General features: G+C 39.3%; 1 protein-coding gene across 1 annotated transcript in view; it reads left to right on the top strand.

Moving 5' to 3' along the window:
• The window catches only part of LOC5504710, a 55221-nt gene that overhangs the window by 27778 nt on the left and 7438 nt on the right, over positions 1-20005 (top strand). Inside the window, exons 19-31 of the mRNA XM_048722106.1 lie at positions 1259-1301; positions 2526-2788; positions 3178-3265; positions 3781-3992; positions 4449-4562; positions 5362-5502; positions 10214-10256; positions 11479-11741; positions 12139-12226; positions 12743-12954; positions 13411-13524; positions 14324-14464; positions 19164-19206. Coding sequence (XP_048578063.1) covers positions 1259-1301; positions 2526-2788; positions 3178-3265; positions 3781-3992; positions 4449-4562; positions 5362-5502; positions 10214-10256; positions 11479-11741; positions 12139-12226; positions 12743-12954; positions 13411-13524; positions 14324-14464; positions 19164-19206 — 1765 coding nt within the window. The remainder of the gene's footprint in view (positions 1-1258; positions 1302-2525; positions 2789-3177; positions 3266-3780; positions 3993-4448; positions 4563-5361; positions 5503-10213; positions 10257-11478; positions 11742-12138; positions 12227-12742; positions 12955-13410; positions 13525-14323; positions 14465-19163; positions 19207-20005) is intronic.

Here is a 20005-nt window from a genome sequence, read left to right as displayed (position 1 = left end):
GACGTGACTGGCCGCCATGATGGTCAACTAAGTCTCACGTGTTCTTATAACACGCTTTAGTGATATGCACTGTGAATTCTTCTCAGCTAAGTCCCACGTGTTCTTACCCCGGTTCTGAATGGGATTCCTGTGGTAATCAAGTCTCACGTGTTCTTACCCTGGCTTCTTGTCGGGATTTCTGTAGTCGGTAGAGCATGACGTCACAGGAACACATCGTCACAGACCCCACGCTTTGTAAAAGTTCATCTCCTTAGAAAATCCGGTTCGAAGACCTGGAGCTAGGCTGAGTATTCTGGTATCTCCTGGTCATACCGCTCGAGCGACCAATCAAAAGCATTTGCGCCCGAGAGATTATCTTTCATAGTTAAGATAATAATAACAACAACAACAACAACAACAACAACAACAACAACAACAACAACAACAATAATAATAATAATAATAATAATAATAATAATAATAATAATAATAATAATAATAATAATAATAATAATAATAATAATAATAATAATAATAATAATAATAATAATAATAATAACAATAATAACAATAATAACAATAATAATAATAATAATAATAATAATAATAATAATAATAATAATAATAATAATAATAATAATAATAATAATAATAATAATAAACGAAGACTTTAAAGACGATGATGATAATGATAAAATGATAATAATTATTATGACAATAATAATAATAATGATGATGATGATAAATACAATTGGAAGATCTTGATTTTGATTCTGTTGTTTCAAAACGCAGGTCTTAATGCCATTCTTTCCCGGTAATAGTCCAGTCTCGAGTTCCGTTGTGCCTGCTGGCCATAGGCACAGAGGACGCATAAATACAGTGCCAGCCTCGGTTTCAATTGAATCGATTGCAAATACCAGCAGGATCATGAAGTATTCACAGGTTTTTGCTTTGTTTTATTCCAAGTTCCAGAGCTGGTATGCGCACGAAATTTGCCTCAAGTCGAGGCTTACACTGTATTTATGCATCCTTAGTCTGTAAGTCCAGCGGTCATAGTGGAACTAGAAATTGGGCTATTCCATAATCACTGATTCTGATTGAAGCATCAAAAACAAGACAATAATACCTTAGTGATGTAACTACTGGATAATTCGTAGCTTTACTTCGCGAGGACTTATCCAAGCAAAGTTAATAAGATGCGGTTGTTTTTGTTAAGAGAAGGCTTGTGGGAGTCCTGTGAATAATGGAGCAACTAGAAGGGCTATGTAAAACTTTTCAGATGGCTCTGGTCTTTATTTTCGGGTTTTATCAAGTCGATCTTGGTAAGTTAAACAAGTGCAACTTAGCAATGAATGGTGGCGTCCAGTAAACTAAAGGTGTTATTGACTCAAAAGCCTTAAAAAATTTCCTAGACGCCAATAATTTTTTGTCATTTTTTTGTTGAGTTGCGTGAGTGAGTCGATGTCAATATCCGTGTTAAACTTATAAAAGTTATGAGTTTTTCAATTTAGAATTAGGACCATAAGCACTAAACTCTTAAGTTTTTTTTAGAAAATACCGTTTGCGAAGATAAGCTGACCATGTACTTTTCCAGCCCAGATAAATTTAATTTTTTTTGGATATCGAATCTCCGACACTGTATTTCTGGTGTTTCCAGGTTTTAAAAAAAGAATCTTGGACATTTTATTGATTTTCTGTTGATTTTAGTGAGTGGAAGTGAAAGCCAATTATCAACCTTGATGAACTTTATGTATTTTTTTTAATTTAGAATCTGGATCACAAGCACTGAGTTTCGCAAGTTTACAGGTTTTTAGAAAGATAATGAAAAATGCTAAACTGTCAAATGTTGTCCATCAATTATTTATAGAAACCAGAGGCAGAGAATAAGTAAGTCGTGCTTGGTATTGAATCAATCGATCAATCAAATTTAACGCCTTTTGTAAATATCTCCCTAAGTCAGACAAAAATAGACTTACCCCTGACGTTTTGCTCCAGACTCCCCACGGATTGAATTGTAAACTCTGAAGGGCTGCTGTCGAAGGTCGTTTGGTGGAGATTTCAATGGGGCAAATATACCTCTTTAAGTTTATTCTACAAACAGATACTGTTTGTCTTCTTTAAGGCGAGGGGGGGGGGGGGGCACTCCGGGTGGCTGATATTCTGAATTAAGAAGATTCTGAATTATTATTATTTTGAATTATAATCTCTTCACGTTTAATAAAAGGGAATTTGATGCACAAATTTCAGTTACTTAACTTTACTACTTTATACTACACGAACAAAAGAACGATAAAATGTCAGTTAACACAATCATACAATTTGAACTTTGCTATTTCTTGGTTGGACAAACAGTCCCACCATGCAGTTGATTCTTGGTTGCGAAGATATAATATGGATCAAGTCTAGTATTTTCTTTAATTAGTAAATTACCCATATATTTTGTCGGTCTAGGATGGTGCTGGGGGCGGTGTTTCTATGACCCCTATAACGTTAAACAAAAGGAATAAAGAAGACAAGCACATTCCATGTTCCTGATCTATTTTCAGTTCTCAGTACCTGCCGAAATTTGGAGATCTTGAAGTGCATTGAAAATAAATCCATGACGGACGAAAACATCCTGCGAGCCATAGTTATAGGTGCGGACCAGACATGCGAAATCCAATGTTACAATGATTTTAGCTGTCTCTCCTACAACATCGGCGAACAAGACGCAAATGGTAAAAGAACGTGTGAACTCAGCTTTACTGATCACGCGATGAACGCAACCGGCTTAGTGCCCAGGCCGGGATTAAGCTATTGTCCTTTTAAGGTAACCATGGTAACAATGTATGTTTGTTTGGCTGCTACTCAAGAGTTGCTCGCTTTTATCATCGCTTGCTTTTTTATGTGCTTGTTTGCTTTTTTACTGCCGTTTTCAATGTTCTGCGAATTTTTTATGTGCTTGCGATGTTTTCCAGCAGCTAAATCGCCTTATCATTCAAAATCCTTGAAGCTCTACTTATTTGCAAGCACTAAAATTGTTTCAAGACACTAAACAATCAGCAAGTAAACCACAGTGATATAGATTTTATTACAGCACCAAACAATTCGTGACAAAAGTCAGACACGAGACCCACTTTTGGCCGCCAAGGGGGGGGGGCACATTGCGCCCCCCCTACGTGTTGTACGCGCCTGATATTTTTCCTTTTGTAAACTTAGAATCCTTGCGAGTTCAGTCCATGCCCTGACGATCGTGAATGTTACCCATTGATGGAAAAGAACGTGGAGGAGTACGTCTGCTTGGAAGGTAGATTAACAGGGGTCCTGGTATTGATCTCTTTGGCATTCCGCACGCACAGAAAATAACAACAGAAATAGGAAAATGAAAGCCATGGTGCAAAATCAAGTAGCAACGCTTTTCCGATAAGTAGCATAACTTAATAAAAACTTGAGCATGTTACTTACTTAGTTTCTAAATGTTACGTTACGAACAGGCGCGTATCAAGGATTTTTTGAGGGACCGGGGGGGCAGTCATAGGTATCACAGACAAAAGAGGGAGAGAGAGGAAAGATAGTAGTAGTATTTATAAAGCGAACACTTTTGTCGAACAAGGGGGGTGGTGCTGGCCTTGTAGAAATAGACATAGACATGCTTTGTTACTGCGGCCTCATGCTTGATCTTCAAAATATTAACAAATACAATTTCAGATCTGTTTTTTAAGCTGGAAGCCTGTTTTTTTTTTCACTGTTTTACCTAAATAATATCAATGAACGATTATGTGGAATTTTTCTACTAAATATAACCTTTTGTTTGGTTTTCAGGCTGCAGCCCAGGAAAGCCCCTCGGCCTTCAGTCTGGAGAGATTCCTGACTCCGCGATGACCTCTTCGTCCTATTATGGTAGGATGTATGGCCCCGAGAGAGGACGGCTCAACTTTACAAACACCTGGTGGCCAGAGGCCTGGAGCGCAGGAAGAAATGCAGTCGGCGAGTACCTGCAGGTGGATATCGGAAGAGAGGTGCTGCTAACCAAGGTGGGTAACATGATGTCAAAAAGGCGCCACACATAAGGCTCTAAATAATAAATATTAGTAAGGGGGTAGTTTTGCTTTTTCAAAAGCTGAGTTAAAGCGTTCAGAAAACGTTGATGAAAACAGATGATGATAGTGATGAGTGATAGTGGTAATGATTTCATGATTACTGTGCTGATTGTATTATGATAATAACCATGATAATGTTGATGATGATAATGATAAGTTAAAGCGTTCAGAAAATGTTGAAGAAAATAGATGATGATAGTGAAAAATGATAGTGGTAATGGTTTCATGATTACTGTGCTGATTGGATGATGGTGATGACGACGACGACGACGACGATGATAATGATGATGATGATGATGATGATGATGATGATGGTAATGATGACAATGAATGATGACGAAAATGATAGTAATGATGCTGATGATCGATTATGATTATGATTAACGCTAGGTTGCGACACAAGGCAGGGGAGATTACCCCCAGTGGGTCACATCGTACGAGTTGAGCCACAGTAGGGATGGTCAAGCTTGGACTCCTTACTACGCTAAACAGGGGCACGCAAAAGTTAGTGGTCGGTGCATTTGTTCTACTTAAAGACGTTTGCAGACGACGGACAGCTTTTTTATTAGAAACCAGCCATCCAACCGCCATTTTGTGTGCGGTTGGGCAGTTACTCTCCGCCTACTCTGATTAACAACTGTTTTAGAGTTGATTTTTACTCGATTACACTCTTTTTTTTTATAAGAACCATTTTATAAGAACGTCCAGCCTGATATTTCGCCAAATTTTAAGAACATGCTAAGAACATGCCGAGGCTCAGATAGCAGATTTTTTTAGTCCTGATGCATTCTAAAACGCAGAATCAAGTTGTGCTTATAGTAACAACCTATTTATTGCTATAAGACTACGAGTAGTCTAATTGTTTTAGTATAAATCCAATCACATTCTACCTTATATTCTACCTACCTCTATATTTTAATAATTCTCAGTAATAAATGATCTGTTTTGAGCGAAAACACCGGCTTGTTCGCTCTATCTATGGCTCAATAGATAGCGAGTACGGCAGCCAATCAAATTGCGAGATTCGTGAAAGTATGTGATTGGATTTATAGTGTTATTTTTTTCCTGATAATTCATTCGGTATTATGTTCTTATATACACTAAAATGTAAGACCATCGTTAAGAACATATTCAGTATTATAATGCTCCAAAAGAAAGAACGGCCCGGCCTCAACTGAAAATTAGACATTATTATAAAAGAGTGTAACCAAAATGCCTCGCGCTTATTTGACCTTTTCATCCTCTCCCATGTGGGTTTGAGTTTCCAGAGTTATACAGTACTGGATTGTGTATCACGTTTCAGGTATTCCTTGGCAACTATAAACAGACCACCGTGGTCTCTCATCAGCTACGCTACCACCCAAAAGTACGCTACGTCCGCATCATCGCTCGGACCTGGAATGGGCACATCTCCCTGCGAGCTGAGCTGTATGGATGTGGTCTATAAGATGTTGTCCTGTCTGACTGATATTTGTATAGTATAGTGTGGACCTGGCATAGGCACATCTTCCTGCGAGCTGAGCTGTATGGATGTGGTATATAACAAGATGCTGTCCTGTCTGACGGATATTTGTATAGTATAGTGTGGACCTGGCATAACCACATCTCCCTGCGAGCTGAGCTGTATGGATGTGGTCTATAAGATGCTGTCCTGTCTGACTGATATTAGTATAGTATAGTGTTGACCTGGCATGGGCACATCTCCCTGCGGGCTGAGCTGTATGGATGTGGTCTATAAGATGCTGTCCTGTCTGACTGATATTAGTATAGTATAGTGTGGACCTGGCATGGGCACATCTCCCTGCGGGCTTTATGGATGTGCTCTGGAAAATGTGAAATAACACTGCATAGCCACACTTCATTTACCATCACATATAGTGCAAAAGCTTTGGCCTCCAGAAACAGGCAAATTAATACTTCTCAGCTAAGTCCCACATGTTCTTCTAACACGCTATAGTGATATACACTGTAAATACTTCTCAAGTCCCACGTGCTTTTATAACACGCTTTAGTGATATGCACTGTAAATACTTCTCAGCTAAGTCCCACGTGTTCTTTATAACACGCTTTAGTGATATGCACTGTAAAAACTTCTCGGTTTATTGGCTTTGTCACACAAAAATACTAACGGTTTACAATAGGAAATAAACAAAATAAAGAAAATAAAAAACAATGTGACGGGAGAAGAAAACAGGGCGAAAGCCCCAATTGAAATTCTTTCTCAACAAATTACAAACAATAAAAATTCTTAAACGAAAATAAAAATTGAATTACATAAATTTAAGCTCTACGAGATTATGGAGGTTGGTAAAAAGCAAGTTTCTCTAAATAGTGAGTTGTCAGCTGATTTCTGAAAGACATAGTGAAGGAAGACTATTCCAAAGTTTGACAGTTCTAGGGAAATACGAATTCCTGTAATAATTTTGGTTGTGAGTGAAACAAGGGCGGTAATTGTTAGGATGGTAATTTCGAGTAACGGGACGTGGCTGGAAAAAAGGAGGCTAGCTAAATTAATGCTCACATCACCATTTTTTATTTTAAATAACAGAACTAGATCGGTTATGTCTCTTCAATATTCTAATGGAAGGAGCTTAAGAGTTTTCTGTGTATGAAACATCGGCGGGATAGTTCAAAATAAACTTGGATGCTCGACGCTGGATGTTCTCAATCAGAGCTTTGTGCTTGCCTGTCGAAGGCGACCAAATGCAAGAAGCATATTCCAGGTGGGGCCTTACAAGGGTGCAGTACAGCAGCTGTCTTGTAGTTGGGTCGAGGATATCAGAACAGACCCGCTTCACTAGTCCAAGCACCCTGTTTGCTTTTGCGCACATAGGCTCGATGTGAGGACCCCAAGACAGATCTTTGGTAATTGTAACGCCGAGGTCAGTCACCTGCGCTACTGGATCCAGGGTGCGACCGCATAGTTGGTAAGGGTACGGAGTACGCTTGGTGGAACGCTTCTTTGACATGTGCACCACTTTACACTTAGATGCACTAAACTCCATGCCGTGCTCTAGACTCCAGCTGTACAGGGAGTCAAGGTCAGCCTGCAACGAGGTTGAGGAACTTGCAGTGTCTATAGAGCGGTAGAGCTTAGAATCATCAGCATAAAGAGCGATGTTTGAGCCTTGATGCACTAGTTAGGCATATCGTTGGCATATACTAGGAACAACAGGGGCCCAAGGATAGATCCGTGTGGGACCCCTGAGGTCACTGACAGCCAAGAGGAGGACACACCATCGAGGACAACACGCTGCCTCCTTCCCCCGTTAGGTAGGACACAAACCATTTCAGCAGAGAACCCGTGACTCCATACTGCTGCAGCTTGGAAATAAGCAGATGATGAGGCCTTGGAAAGGTCTAGGTGAATGACATCAATGTCCTTCCCCCCTGCTAGTCTGTCTACGATGTCATGATAGACTTCAACAAGTTGCGTCACGGTGGATTTTCCCTTAAGGAATCCGTGTTGAAGCTGGTAAATATGGGGGGTAATGAAGTCGAAGCAGCGCTTGAAGACGCAGCGTTCAAGAACTCTTGACAGGATACACAGAAGGGAGATAGGCCTGTAGTTTTCTGCCAGGGTGGGGTCATCCTTTTTAAAGACAGGTGTGACATTTGCGACCTTTCAAAGCGAGGGAACGGATCCAAGAGAAAGCGACAGATTAAACAACCGACATAACGATGATGCGATTTGATGAGCGGTGTTTTTCAGCAGAATCCCAGGGATTTGATCCGTTCCACAGGCTTTATGGGAGTCAAGGACCGATCCTCTTTCTAATCTATATTAATGATATGCCTAGCTGCACCGATGCTTTGTTTTATCGAATTTTTGCTGGCGACACTAAAACGTGTTTGCGTCTGCAAGTGATCTCAAAACCTTAGAAAAGCTCATGAACAGAGAATTAGGAAAAGTCAAGGATTGGTGCGATTAATAAACTATCCATCAACTTAACTAAAGCTAATTTTATGATAATTAAGTAAGTTAGGAAAAAAATATGACGAGGTAGATTTAAAAATCGGAAGTCAACCTCTAGAGCGTAAGAAATATATTAGATATTTAAGAGTGCTACTAGATGAGACAGTTTCCTTCAAGCACCATATCTCCTACGTATTTACACGAATCTCTAGAAATAACGGTATCCTCTCGAAACTCAGACACTTTTTATCTCTTTATCTATTATGCAAATTTCGCTTTAGAAGCTAGGCGCAGAGTTTTCTTGAGTTGTTTTAGATACTCTAGGTCAGTGTCCTGCGGTCGGTAATAAATGATAGCCAGAATCTTGCATCGTGAGTTGGGACAGAGCTCGCATGCTAAAAGTTCAGCGTCGGTTTCAAAATCACATCGACGGAGGCTCACGATACTGTTTTTGACCGCCAGGAACACTCCTCCTCCTAATCTACGGGACTGTCTGTCACTTCTGTGGATGAAGTAGTCCGCGGAACTAGGGAGTAATTCGCAGTGCAGATAATTTGGATTCAGCCAAGACTCCACACGGAATATTAAGTCCTTGCCAATGGGAAGTGCTTGGAGTTCGCTCCGTTTTTTAGCGACGCTCCTAGAGTTCATATACAAGCATTTCACGGTGGTACAGCAATTACTTTTTCCTCTAGAGAACGCCCGTGGGCCAGGATGGGATGCAACATCTCCGCAGAGAAGCAGAAGCCCAACGAAGTAGCAGTTTGATCTGGTGAAGTCTCGTCTTAGACGAAACAGGGAATGATGTTGATTCCCGAAATCAGGCCTATTAGAGAAACCTACTTTGCAAAATCTCCATAAATAGAATGACGTCTCTTTGCCATTGCGATTAGCAATGGCTGAGCAAAAAGTAGCAAGGATCGTATAGCTAAAAAAAATGATGACAGAGCTCAGGGAGACGTGACTGGCCGCCATGATGGTCAACTAAGTCTCACGTGTTCTTATAACACGCTTTAGTGATATGCACTGTGAATTCTTCTCAGCTAAGTCCCACGTGTTCTTACCCCGGTTCTGAATGGGATTCCTGTGGTAATCAAGTCTCACGTGTTCTTACCCTGGCTTCTTGTCGGGATTTCTGTAGTCGGTAGAGCATGACGTCACAGGAACACATCGTCACAGACCCCACGCTTTGTAAAAGTTCATCTCCTTAGAAAATCCGGTTCGAAGACCTGGAGCTAGGCTGAGTATTCTGGTATCTCCTGGTCATACCGCTCGAGCGACCAATCAAAAGCATTTGCGCCCGAGAGATTATCTTTCATAGTTAAGATAATAATAACAACAACAACAACAACAACAACAACAACAACAACAACAACAACAACAACAACAACAATAATAATAATAATAATAATAATAATAATAATAATAATAATAATAATAATAATAATAATAATAATAATAATAATAATAATAATAATAATAATAATAATAATAATAATAATAATAATAATAACAATAATAACAATAATAACAATAATAATAATAATAATAATAATAATAATAATAATAATAATAATAATAATAATAATAATAATAATAATAATAATAATAATAATAATAAACGAAGACTTTAAAGACGATGATGATAATGATAAAATGATAATAATTATTATGACAATCATAATAATAATGATGATGATGATAAATACAATTGGAAGATCTTGATTTTGATTCTGTTGTTTCAAAACGCAGGTCTTAATGCCATTCTTTCCCGGTAATAGTCCAGTCTCGAGTTCCGTTGTGCCTGCTGGCCATAGGCACAGAGGACGCATAAATACAGTGCCAGCCTCGGTTTCAATTGAATCGATTGCAAATACCAGCAGGATCATGAAGTATTCACAGGTTTTTGCTTTGTTTTATTCCAAGTTCCAGAGCTGGTATGCGCACGAAATTTGCCTCAAGTCGAGGCTTACACTGTATTTATGCATCCTTAGTCTGTAAGTCCAGCGGTCATAGTGGAACTAGAAATTGGGCTATTCCATAATCACTGATTCTGATTGAAGCATCAAAAACAAGACAATAATACCTTAGTGATGTAACTACTGGATAATTCGTAGCTTTACTTCGCGAGGACTTATCCAAGCAAAGTTAATAAGATGCGGTTGTTTTTGTTAAGAGAAGGCTTGTGGGAGTCCTGTGAATAATGGAGCAACTAGAAGGGCTATGTAAAACTTTTCAGATGGCTCTGGTCTTTATTTTCGGGTTTTATCAAGTCGATCTTGGTAAGTTAAACAAGTGCAACTTAGCAATGAATGGTGGCGTCCAGTAAACTAAAGGTGTTATTGACTCAAAAGCCTTAAAAAATTTCCTAGACGCCAATAATTTTTTGTCATTTTTTTGTTGAGTTGCGTGAGTGAGTCGATGTCAATATCCGTGTTAAACTTATAAAAGTTATGAGTTTTTCAATTTAGAATTAGGACCATAAGCACTAAACTCTTAAGTTTTTTTTAGAAAATACCGTTTGCGAAGATAAGCTGACCATGTACTTTTCCAGCCCAGATAAATTTAATTTTTTTTGGATATCGAATCTCCGACACTGTATTTCTGGTGTTTCCAGGTTTTAAAAAAAGAATCTTGGACATTTTATTGATTTTCTGTTGATTTTAGTGAGTGGAAGTGAAAGCCAATTATCAACCTTGATGAACTTTATGTATTTTTTTTAATTTAGAATCTGGATCACAAGCACTGAGTTTCGCAAGTTTACAGGTTTTTAGAAAGATAATGAAAAATGCTAAACTGTCAAATGTTGTCCATCAATTATTTATAGAAACCAGAGGCAGAGAATAAGTAAGTCGTGCTTGGTATTGAATCAATCGATCAATCAAATTTAACGCCTTTTGTAAATATCTCCCTAAGTCAGACAAAAATAGACTTACCCCTGACGTTTTGCTCCAGACTCCCCACGGATTGAATTGTAAACTCTGAAGGGCTGCTGTCGAAGGTCGTTTGGTGGAGATTTCAATGGGGCAAATATACCTCTTTAAGTTTATTCTACAAACAGATACTGTTTGTCTTCTTTAAGGCGAGGGGGGGGGGGGCACTCCGGGTGGCTGATATTCTGAATTAAGAAGATTCTGAATTATTATTATTTTGAATTATAATCTCTTCACGTTTAATAAAAGGGAATTTGATGCACAAATTTCAGTTACTTAACTTTACTACTTTATACTACACGAACAAAAGAACGATAAAATGTCAGTTAACACAATCATACAATTTGAACTTTGCTATTTCTTGGTTGGACAAACAGTCCCACCATGCAGTTGATTCTTGGTTGCGAAGATATAATATGGATCAAGTCTAGTATTTTCTTTAATTAGTAAATTACCCATATATTTTGTCGGTCTAGGATGGTGCTGGGGGCGGTGTTTCTATGACCCCTATAACGTTAAACAAAAGGAATAAAGAAGACAAGCACATTCCATGTTCCTGATCTATTTTCAGTTCTCAGTACCTGCCGAAATTTGGAGATCTTGAAGTGCATTGAAAATAAATCCATGACGGACGAAAACATCCTGCGAGCCATAGTTATAGGTGCGGACCAGACATGCGAAATCCAATGTTACAATGATTTTAGCTGTCTCTCCTACAACATCGGCGAACAAGATGCAAATGGTAAAAGAACGTGTGAACTCAGCTTTACTGATCACGCGATGAACGCAACCGGCTTAGTGCCCAGGCCGGGATTAAGCTATTGTCCTTTTAAGGTAACCATGGTAACAATGTATGTTTGTTTGGCTGCTACTCAAGAGTTGCTCGCTTTTATCATCGCTTGCTTTTTTATGTGCTTGTTTGCTTTTTTACTGCCGTTTTCAATGTTCTGCGAATTTTTTATGTGCTTGCGATGTTTTCCAGCAACTAAATCGCCTTATCATTCAAAATCCTTGAAGCTCTACTTATTTGCAAGCACTAAAATTGTTTCAAGACACTAAACAATCAGCAAGTAAACCACAGTGATATAGATTTTATTACAGCACCAAACAATTCGTGACAAAAGTCAGACACGAGACCCACTTTTGGCCGCCAAGGGGGTGGGCGCACATTGCCCCCCCCCCCCCCCCTACGTGTTGTACGCGCCTGATATTTTTCCTTTTGTAAACTTAGAATCCTTGCGAGTTCAGTCCATGCCCTGACGATCGTGAATGTTACCCATTGATGGAAAAGAACGTGGAGGAGTACGTCTGCTTGGAAGGTAGATTAACAGGGGTCCTGGTATTGATCTCTTTGGCATTCCGCACGCACAGAAAATAACAACAGAAATAGGAAAATGAAAGCCATGGTGCAAAATCAAGTAGCAACGCTTTTCCGATAAGTAGCATAACTTAATAAAAACTTGAGCATGTTACTTACTTAGTTTCTAAATGTTACGTTACGAACAGGCGCGTATCAAGGATTTTTTGAGGGACCGGGGGGGCAGTCATAGGTATCACAGACAAAAGAGGGAGAGAGAGGAAAGATAGTAGTAGTATTTATAAAGCGAACACTTTTGTCGAACAAGGGGGGTGGTGCTGGCCTTGTAGAAATAGACATAGACATGCTTTGTTACTGCGGCCTCATGCTTGATCTTCAAAATATTAACAAATACAATTTCAGATCTGTTTTTTAAGCTGGAAGCCTGTTTTTTTTTTTCACTGTTTTACCTAAATAATATCAATGAACGATTATGTGGAATTTTTCTACTAAATATAACCTTTTGTTTGGTTTTCAGGCTGCAGCCCAGGAAAGCCCCTCGGCCTTCAGTCTGGAGAGATTCCTGACTCCGCGATGACCTCTTCGTCCTATTATGGTAGGATGTATGGCCCCGAGAGAGGACGGCTCAACTTTACAAACACCTGGTGGCCAGAGGCCTGGAGCGCAGGAAGAAATGCAGTCGGCGAGTACCTGCAGGTGGATATCGGAAGAGAGGTGCTGCTAACCAAGGTGGGTAACATGATGTCAAAAAGGCGCCACACATAAGGCTCTAAATAATAAATATTAGTAAGGGGGTAGTTTTGCTTTTTCAAAAGCTGAGTTAAAGCGTTCAGAAAACGTTGATGAAAACAGATGATGATAGTGATGAGTGATAGTGGTAATGATTTCATGATTACTGTGCTGATTGTATTATGATAATAACCATGATAATGTTGATGATGATAATGATAAGTTAAAGCGTTCAGAAAATGTTGAAGAAAATAGATGATGATAGTGAAAAATGATAGTGGTAATGGTTTCATGATTACTGTGCTGATTGGATGATGGTGATGACGACGACGACGACGACGATGATAATGATGATGATGATGATGATGATGATGATGATGGTAATGATGACAATGAATGATGACGAAAATGATAGTAATGATGCTGATGATCGATTATGATTATGATTAACGCTAGGTTGCGACACAAGGCAGGGGAGATTACCCCCAGTGGGTCACATCGTACGAGTTGAGCCACAGTAGGGATGGTCAAGCTTGGACTCCTTACTACGCTAAACAGGGGCACGCAAAAGTTAGTGGTCGGTGCATTTGTTCTACTTAAAGACGTTTGCAGACGACGGACAGCTTTTTTATTAGAAACCAGCCATCCAACCGCCATTTTGTGTGCGGTTGGGCAGTTACTCTCCGCCTACTCTGATTAACAACTGTTTTAGAGTTGATTTTTACTCGATTACACTCTTTTTTTTTATAAGAACCATTTTATAAGAACGTCCAGCCTGATATTTCGCCAAATTTTAAGAACATGCTAAGAACATGCCGAGGCTCAGATAGCAGATTTTTTTAGTCCTGATGCATTCTAAAACGCAGAATCAAGTTGTGCTTATAGTAACAACCTATTTATTGCTATAAGACTACGAGTAGTCTAATTGTTTTAGTATAAATCCAATCACATTCTACCTTATATTCTACCTACCTCTATATTTTAATAATTCTCAGTAATAAATGATCTGTTTTGAGCGAAAACACCGGCTTGTTCGCTCTATCTATGGCTCAATAGATAGCGAGTACGGCAGCCAATCAAATTGCGAGATTCGTGAAAGTATGTGATTGGATTTATAGTGTTATTTTTTTCCTGATAATTCATTCGGTATTATGTTCTTATATACACTAAAATGTAAGACCATCGTTAAGAACATATTCAGTATTATAATGCTCCAAAAGAAAGAACGGCCCGGCCTCAACTGAAAATTAGACATTATTATAAAAGAGTGTAACCAAAATGCCTCGCGCTTATTTGACCTTTTCATCCTCTCCCATGTGGGTTTGAGTTTCCAGAGTTATACAGTACTGGATTGTGTATCACGTTTCAGGTATTCCTTGGCAACTATAAACAGACCACCGTGGTCTCTCATCAGCTACGCTACCACCCAAAAGTACGCTACGTCCGCATCATCGCTCGGACCTGGAATGGGCACATCTCCCTGCGAGCTGAGCTGTATGGATGTGGTCTATAAGATGTTGTCCTGTCTGACTGATATTTGTATAGTATAGTGTGGACCTGGCATAGGCACATCTTCCTGCGAGCTGAGCTGTATGGATGTGGTATATAACAAGATGCTGTCCTGTCTGACGGATATTTGTATAGTATAGTGTGGACCTGGCATAACCACATCTCCCTGCGAGCTGAGCTGTATGGATGTGGTCTATAAGATGCTGTCCTGTCTGACTGATATTAGTATAGTATAGTGTTGACCTGGCATGGGCACATCTCCCTGCGGGCTGAGCTGTATGGATGTGGTCTATAAGATGCTGTCCTGTCTGACTGATATTAGTATAGTATAGTGTGGACCTGGCATGGGCACATCTCCCTGCGGGCTTTATGGATGTGCTCTGGAAAATGTGAAATAACACTGCATAGCCACACTTCATTTACCATCACATATAGTGCAAAAGCTTTGGCCTCCAGAAACAGGCAAATTAATACTTCTCAGCTAAGTCCCACATGTTCTTCTAACACGCTATAGTGATATACACTGTAAATACTTCTCAAGTCCCACGTGCTTTTATAACACGCTTTAGTGATATGCACTGTAAATACTTCTCAGCTAAGTCCCACGTGTTCTTTATAACACGCTTTAGTGATATGCACTGTAAAAACTTCTCGGTTTATTGGCTTTGTCACACAAAAATACTAACGGTTTACAATAGGAAATAAACAAAATAAAGAAAATAAAAAACAATGTGACGGGAGAAGAAAACAGGGCGAAAGCCCCAATTGAAATTCTTTCTCAACAAATTACAAACAATAAAAATTCTTAAACGAAAATAAAAATTGAATTACATAAATTTAAGCTCTACGAGATTATGGAGGTTGGTAAAAAGCAAGTTTCTCTAAATAGTGAGTTGTCAGCTGATTTCTGAAAGACATAGTGAAGGAAGACTATTCCAAAGTTTGACAGTTCTAGGGAAATACGAATTCCTGTAATAATTTTGGTTGTGAGTGAAACAAGGGCGGTAATTGTTAGGATGGTAATTTCGAGTAACGGGACGTGGCTGGAAAAAAGGAGGCTAGCTAAATTAATGCTCACATCACCATTTTTTATTTTAAATAACAGAACTAGATCGGTTATGTCTCTTCAATATTCTAATGGAAGGAGCTTAAGAGTTTTCTGTGTATGAAACATCGGCGGGATAGTTCAAAATAAACTTGGATGCTCGACGCTGGATGTTCTCAATCAGAGCTTTGTGCTTGCCTGTCGAAGGCGACCAAATGCAAGAAGCATATTCCAGGTGGGGCCTTACAAGGGTGCAGTACAGCAGCTGTCTTGTAGTTGGGTCGAGGATATCAGAACAGACCCGCTTCACTAGTCCAAGCACCCTGTTTGCTTTTGCGCACATAGGCTCGATGTGAGGACCCCAAGACAGATCTTTGGTAATTGTAACGCCGAGGTCAGTCACCTGCGCTACTGGATCCAGGGTGCGACCGCATAGTTGGTAAGGGTACGGAGTACGCTTGGTGGAACGCTTCTTTGACATGTGCACCACTTTACACTTAGATGCACTAAACTCCATGCCGTGCTCTAGACTCCAGCTGTACAGGGAGTCAAGGTCAGCCTGCAACGAGGTTGAGGAACTTGCAGTGTCTATAGAGCGGTAGAGCTTAGAATCATCAGCATAAAGAGCGATGTTTGAGCCTTGATGCACTAGTTAGGCATATCGTTGGCATATACTAGGAACAACAGGGGCCCAAGGATAGATCCGTGTGGGACCCCTGAGGTCACTGACAGCCAAGAGGAGGACACACCATCGAGGACAACACGCTGCCTCCTTCCCCCGTTAGGTAGGACACAAACCATTTCAGCAGAGAACCCGTGACTCCATACTGCTGCAGCTTGGAAATAAGCAGATGATGAGGCCTTGGAAAGGTCTAGGTGAATGACATCAATGTCCTTCCCCCCTGCTAGTCTGTCTACGATGTCATGATAGACTTCAACAAGTTGCGTCACGGTGGATTTTCCCTTAAGGAATCCGTGTTGAAGCTGGTAAATATGGGGGGTAATGAAGTCGAAGCAGCGCTTGAAGACGCAGCGTTCAAGAACTCTTGACAGGATACACAGAAGGGAGATAGGCCTGTAGTTTTCTGCCAGGGTGGGGTCATCCTTTTTAAAGACAGGTGTGACATTTGCGACCTTTCAAAGCGAGGGAACGGATCCAAGAGAAAGCGACAGATTAAACAACCGACATAACGATGATGCGATTTGATGAGCGGTGTTTTTCAGCAGAATCCCAGGGATTTGATCCGTTCCACAGGCTTTATGGGAGTCAAGGACCGATCCTCTTTCTAATCTATATTAATGATATGCCTAGCTGCACCGATGCTTTGTTTTATCGAATTTTTGCTGGCGACACTAAAACGTGTTTGCGTCTGCAAGTGATCTCAAAACCTTAGAAAAGCTCATGAACAGAGAATTAGGAAAAGTCAAGGATTGGTGCGATTAATAAACTATCCATCAACTTAACTAAAGCTAATTTTATGATAATTAAGTAAGTTAGGAAAAAAATATGACGAGGTAGATTTAAAAATCGGAAGTCAACCTCTAGAGCGTAAGAAATATATTAGATATTTAAGAGTGCTACTAGATGAGACAGTTTCCTTCAAGCACCATATCTCCTACGTATTTACACGAATCTCTAGAAATAACGGTATCCTCTCGAAACTCAGACACTTTTTATCTCTTTATCTATTATGCAAATTTCGCTTTAGAAGCTAGGCGCAGAGTTTTCTTGAGTTGTTTTAGATACTCTAGGTCAGTGTCCTGCGGTCGGTAATAAATGATAGCCAGAATCTTGCATCGTGAGTTGGGACAGAGCTCGCATGCTAAAAGTTCAGCGTCGGTTTCAAAATCACATCGACGGAGGCTCACGATACTGTTTTTGACCGCCAGGAACACTCCTCCTCCTAATCTACGGGACTGTCTGTCACTTCTGTGGATGAAGTAGTCCGCGGAACTAGGGAGTAATTCGCAGTGCAGATAATTTGGATTCAGCCAAGACTCCACACGGAATATTAAGTCCTTGCCAATGGGAAGTGCTTGGAGTTCGCTCCGTTTTTTAGCGACGCTCCTAGAGTTCATATACAAGCATTTCACGGTGGTACAGCAATTACTTTTTCCTCTAGAGAACGCCCGTGGGCCAGGATGGGATGCAACATCTCCGCAGAGAAGCAGAAGCCCAACGAAGTAGCAGTTTGATCTGGTGAAGTCTCGTCTTAGACGAAACAGGGAATGATGTTGATTCCCGAAATCAGGCCTATTAGAGAAACCTACTTTGCAAAATCTCCATAAATAGAATGACGTCTCTTTGCCATTGCGATTAGCAATGGCTGAGCAAAAAGTAGCAAGGATCGTATAGCTAAAAAAAATGATGACAGAGCTCAGGGAGACGTGACTGGCCGCCATGATGGTCAACTAAGTCTCACGTGTTCTTATAACACGCTTTAGTGATATGCACTGTGAATTCTTCTCAGCTAAGTCCCACGTGTTCTTACCCCGGTTCTGAATGGGATTCCTGTGGTAATCAAGTCTCACGTGTTCTTACCCTGGCTTCTTGTCGGGATTTCTGTAGTCGGTAGAGCATGACGTCACAGGAACACATCGTCACAGACCCCACGCTTTGTAAAAGTTCATCTCCTTAGAAAATCCGGTTCGAAGACCTGGAGCTAGGCTGAGTATTCTGGTATCTCCTGGTCATACCGCTCGAGCGACCAATCAAAAGCATTTGCGCCCGAGAGATTATCTTTCATAGTTAAGATAATAATAACAACAACAACAACAACAACAACAACAACAACAACAACAACAACAACAACAACAACAACAATAATAATAATAATAATAATAATAATAATAATAATAATAATAATAATAATAATAATAATAATAATAATAATAATAATAATAATAATAATAATAATAATAACAATAATAACAATAATAACAATAATAATAATAATAATAATAATAATAATAATAATAATAATAATAATAATAATAATAATAATAATAATAATAATAATAATAATAATAATAATAAACGAAGACTTTAAAGACGATGATGATAATGATAAAATGATAATAATTATTATGACAATAATAATAATAATGATGATGATGATAAATACAATTGGAAGATCTTGATTTTGATTCTGTTGTTTCAAAACGCAGGTCTTAATGCCATTCTTTCCCGGTAATAGTCCAGTCTCGAGTTCCGTTGTGCCTGCTGGCCATAGGCACAGAGGACGCATAAATACAGTGCCAGCCTCGGTTTCAATTGAATCGATTGCAAATACCAGCAGGATCATGAAGTATTCACAGGTTTTTGCTTTGTTTTATTCCAAGTTCCAGAGCTGGTATGCGCACGAAATTTGCCTCAAGTCGAGGCTTACACTGTATTTATGCATCCTTAGTCTGTAAGTCCAGCGGTCATAGTGGAACTAGAAATTGGGCTATTCCATAATCACTGATTCTGATTGAAGCATCAAAAACAAGACAATAATACCTTAGTGATGTAACTACTGGATAATTCGTAGCTTTACTTCGCGAGGACTTATCCAAGCAAAGTTAATAAGATGCGGTTGTTTTTGTTAAGAGAAGGCTTGTGGGAGTCCTGTGAATAATGGAGCAACTAGAAGGGCTATGTAAAACTTTTCAGATGGCTCTGGTCTTTATTTTCGGGTTTTATCAAGTCGATCTTGGTAAGTTAAACAAGTGCAACTTAGCAATGAATGGTGGCGTCCAGTAAACTAAAGGTGTTATTGACTCAAAAGCCTTAAAAAATTTCCTAGACGCCAATAATTTTTTGTCATTTTTTTGTTGAGTTGCGTGAGTGAGTCGATGTCAATATCCGTGTTAAACTTATAAAAGTTATGAGTTTTTCAATTTAGAATTAGGACCATAAGCACTAAACTCTTAAGTTTTTTTTAGAAAATACCGTTTGCGAAGATAAGCTGACCATGTACTTTTCCAGCCCAGATAAATTTAATTTTTTTTGGATATCGAATCTCCGACACTGTATTTCTGGTGTTTCCAGGTTTTAAAAAAAGAATCTTGGACATTTTATTGATTTTCTGTTGATTTTAGTGAGTGGAAGTGAAAGCCAATTATCAACCTTGATGAACTTTATGTATTTTTTTTAATTTAGAATCTGGATCACAAGCACTGAGTTTCGCAAGTTTACAGGTTTTTAGAAAGATAATGAAAAATGCTAAACTGTCAAATGTTGTCCATCAATTATTTATAGAAACCAGAGGCAGAGAATAAGTAAGTCGTGCTTGGTATTGAATCAATCGATCAATCAAATTTAACGCCTTTTGTAAATATCTCCCTAAGTCAGACAAAAATAGACTTACCCCTGACGTTTTGCTCCAGACTCCCCACGGATTGAATTGTAAACTCTGAAGGGCTGCTGTCGAAGGTCGTTTGGTGGAGATTTCAATGGGGCAAATATACCTCTTTAAGTTTATTCTACAAACAGATACTGTTTGTCTTCTTTAA

This window comes from Nematostella vectensis, chromosome 14 (assembly GCF_932526225.1).
Source record: "Nematostella vectensis chromosome 14, jaNemVect1.1, whole genome shotgun sequence".
NCBI classification, from domain to species: domain Eukaryota; kingdom Metazoa; phylum Cnidaria; class Anthozoa; order Actiniaria; family Edwardsiidae; genus Nematostella; species Nematostella vectensis.
This window is presented reverse-complemented; position numbering and strand designations above follow the sequence as displayed.